Source organism: Coregonus clupeaformis, unplaced genomic scaffold, assembly GCF_020615455.1.
Source record: "Coregonus clupeaformis isolate EN_2021a unplaced genomic scaffold, ASM2061545v1 scaf0389, whole genome shotgun sequence".
In the NCBI taxonomy this organism is placed as follows: domain Eukaryota; kingdom Metazoa; phylum Chordata; class Actinopteri; order Salmoniformes; family Salmonidae; genus Coregonus; species Coregonus clupeaformis.
The window spans coordinates 79209-83278 of NW_025533844.1; the positions used below are offsets into that span (position 1 = coordinate 79209).

Below are 4070 nucleotides of genomic sequence, written 5' to 3' on the forward strand. Positions count from 1 at the left end.
CATGTTATTACCTAGTACTCCCTGTATATAGCCATGTTATTACCTGGTACTCCCTGTATATAGCCATGTTATTACCTGGTACTCCCTGTATATAGCCATGTTATTACCTGGTACCCCTGTATATAGCCATGTTATTACCTAGTACTTCCTGTATATAGCCATGTTATTACCTAGTACTTCCTGTATATAGCCATGTTATTACCTGGTACTCCCTGTATATAGCCATGTTATTACCTGGTACTCTCTGTATATAGCCATGTTATTACCTGGTACTCCCTGTATATAGCCATGTTATTACCTGGTACTCTCTGTATATAGCCATGTTATTACCTGGTACTCTCTGTATATAGCCATGTTATTACCTGGTACTTCCTGTATATAGCCATGTTATTAATTATTATCTGTATATTTATTCCTCATGTCACTATTTCTATTTTGTATTTTATATATTTATCTTTAACTCTGCATTGTAGGAAATGACCTCTAAGTTGGCGTTTCACTGTTAGTCTACACCTGTTGTTTAGGAAGTATCTGACAAATAAAATGTGATTTGATTTCAGGTCTTTCTTGAAATCCAAACATTGTTCTTGATTTATGCGAAATTGTGAATGTTTAAAATCACACCTAATAGATTACGATGGGTCCTGGTCTAAAGTAGTGCACTATATAGTGAATAGGGTGCCATTTGACTGGGCCCTGGTTCAAAGTAGTGCACTATATAGTGAATAGGGTGCCATTTGACTGGGCCCTGGTTCAAAGTAGTGCACTATATAGTGAATAGGGTGCCATTTGAGACCATCGACAACTGGTCAGAAGTAGCGCACTATGTAGAAAATAGGGTGTCATTTGGGATGGACCCCCCCCAAACACTCACCTGAGAGAAGTTGAGTCCGTTGAGCGGGTGACACTGCTCCTCCACTTTCTCCACGGCTCCTGTCCTCTTCCCCATCCTCTCTGCCTCCTGGGCCAGGTACAGATCCAACACCGGGACCCCCCTTGTCTTAACGTCCGCCTCCGTCAACGAGTTCACCATCAACATCACCCACACGGGCCTCTTCCTCTCCCAGTTCCCCGCTATCGCATTAAACAGGTAGTCAGCGTAGAGACCTTTACCCCTCTGGTCAGGAGTCATCCAGGACGGCATCATGAGCTTGACGTACTCCAAGTGCCTCTTGAGACGTCTGTAGATGTCCCTGGGTAGAACGTCCTGTAGGGTTCCCCCCTGGGGAAGGAGCTGGCAGCTGGTCAGGGCTGAGATGGTGTACGGGTCAGTTAGATCCAGCTCCAAGTACACCATGTTGCTCTCCTGGAAAGCCTTCTTGGAGTTCTCCGGGATAAAGTCCCAGACGCGTGTGTAAGGGACGTGGATCGTGCCGTAGAAGTAGGACGGAGGGTTGCGTTTGATGGTCCACAGGAAAGAGTTCAGATCACTTTGCTGCCGACGCGGAAAATTGGAAAAGAAAAGAAGAGTGAATGAGTTATTATTACTAGGCTATAAAAACCATATTCATGTTCAAAACCTTATGTCCCCTAATGCACATATACAATGTGTGTGTGTGTGTTTGTGTGCATGTGTGTGTGATGTCATTCGCCAAATATGTCACTAATATTAAACAAATACATGGACAAACAAACCATTTTAATAGCTGGCTGGTCTAAAAACAGACTCGCAGTAACCAGAAATAACTGCTAGTTATCATCCATACGCAAATAGACAGTGTAAACATGGAGCTATTTAAATTGACCGAGACTGTTGATTCTAAATGCGATAGGCTATTTGATGCTCGTTAATGGACTGATAATGCCTTATCAACAGAACACTTCACAGCGCACTAGACTCACACGATAGACCTCCGAAATGATCTGCGCTCTTAGAGGATATGGAACATTTAGACCTACTTTTAGAGGGTAACACCTATTTGTGGATTAGGCTACACTCGCGGATGAATGAACTAGCCTCTAGAACAACCCCAATGTTGTAAATGAAAAGTGAATGAAGAAGAATCATATAGGCTAAAACTGGACAGTGGACATTCAGATACTCAAATCCCAGTTCCATTGGAGATTGTTTGTTGTTGTTGAAAGAAAAAAAAGAAGCATAATTTACTTAGATGTTTGGCTAAAGCATTAATTATATTCAAGTGGAAGTGATATTAGGGAACTTACTTTCCTTTTTAGCTCGCAGTTAGAGGACTCCCGGAAGCTCCATTGGTCGGCTCCTTTCACCAGCAGTATTAGGAATGCTTGAATATATGTGACCCAAGTGACCAGCATCGTAACTATTTTCACAACGTGTCGCAAGATGAAGCTACCCAACAACAATTCTCTCCGGGGAAATTGCCTAAATTATTTTCCGAATTTCAGTTCCATGGAAATAATAAGTAAAACACATCGACATATAGCCTATCTATCTTTCTGCCGCCTGAAGAACTCATGTTTGTGTGAAATTGCATTCAATACTTGAGTGATGTTTTTTTTCCACTCGTGTGAAGGCATTGACGTTATGTTGTGTTTATGGCATCATGCTGTTGTCTTGAATCTGACACTTTCCCTCTCCCTCATATTTGATAATACCGTGCCTCGCATGGCACTGGATGAAAGCCTACAACTTGCTCCAGGACAGTAGGCTAGGCTACAAGTCCTCAGTGAGATAAATCAAATCTAACTTTCCAGTGTTTGTAGCCCACTCTTAGAACCGAGCAGATTGTGCACGGTGAGTAAATTAGTATCCAAAGTGCAGGCGAGCAACAGGTTCTGAACTAAACTTCGTGCGTCTTCAGGTTCCGGAATGAGCGGTGGAATTCCTCGCTACAATGTTGTTCCTACTCCGCTGTTATCTACTTCCAAACACCGGCCCGCAGAAACAAACGGTTTCACCGGTGCTGTTCGGAATTCGAACGTTGCAACACTTTCTCCTGAATCGTTTGTCCAATTCCAAGCGGCATCAACCCGTCCCCAAATCCTCGAAGTAACTGGAGAAACTTTCTCTATCGTGTCCTCCTTGATTCCATAACTCCAGACTCCCCTCATTTCTCTCACAGTGTTGCTGGAGTGTGTAAGCATCTCTATGCTAGGCACTACCTACCCCCCCACCCCCTGCCCCCCGTCCTCCACCCCCTCCACCCTCCCCCTTGTACACTCTCACACTGTGCAATAATCTGATTTAACATCTCATCCCCCGCGGGTCGTGGCGGGAGGAGCACACGCATTCACTTCAAAAGTAGAAACCGACTATGGTCTGATCTGCTCCTCAGGACTTCATCGGGAGCCGACAAGATTCAGCTTTTTCCCAGAGCCTTCACAGCGGCAGGAGTGAGAGCAGTAGGCTACAGGTTAATTAACACTAAGCATAGGGCATACAAACGATGCAAACTTTATTAAGTGTGAACCAATAAGACAAAATATCATAACTTTTGTAATAGCAAATGTATTACTAGTAGATGCAAACTTTATTAAGTGTGAACCAATAAGACAAAATATCATAACTTTTGTAATAGCAAATGTATTACTAGTAGATTACTATTTAGGGAGGACAGATAAGTTGTTGAGAAAACATTTTTTGAAATATCGCACACTTTTTCCATTATAATGGTAAATCACTGATTCACCTTTATTGGGCGGGCTTGTGAGGATAATGGGCTTGTGTTGACTATTAGCGGAGCCGCAATTGAGGAGGGCAGGCGGGTGTTTGGATTTCCCGTAGTTCCATAATGTCCTGCTAATGTCGTACAAACCACCAGCTATTACCATTAGAATACACCCGCCAAGGGCACCGTTGGGCTCTCATTCATTCTTTCTGCCCTTAAATGCAACTCACACCACTCAGTTAATAGCCTACATGTTGATATATAGACTAGAGTAAAGAGACATACGTATGTCTGGTGTAAATGAAAATATTGAGTAAAGACAGTTGGTTTGTTGGTAAATGCATCTTACACAACACACAATAAAATCGATAGTGCTATAAATTGTTGTCTGGCGATACTAGGCAATAGCCCACTACAATGGGCTTAGTGTGTAGAACTACTCAATGGGAATGTATTAGGACATTTTTCATTGATTTAAACAAA

At 42.7% G+C, this 4070-nt stretch overlaps 1 protein-coding gene across 1 annotated transcript; it reads right to left on the bottom strand.

Moving 5' to 3' along the window:
• Nucleotides 1-823: 823 nt before the first annotated feature.
• LOC123484639 (metalloprotease TIKI1-like) lies at nucleotides 824-3030 on the bottom strand. Its single transcript, XM_045215192.1, has 2 exons — nucleotides 2167-3030; nucleotides 824-1435 (listed from the first exon to the last, which is right to left on the bottom strand). The coding sequence occupies exons 1-2, from the start codon at nucleotides 2272-2274 to the stop codon at nucleotides 824-826; spliced, it is 720 nt and encodes a 239-aa protein (XP_045071127.1). The 5' UTR covers nucleotides 2275-3030.
• Between the last annotated feature and the right edge of the window lie 1040 nt (nucleotides 3031-4070).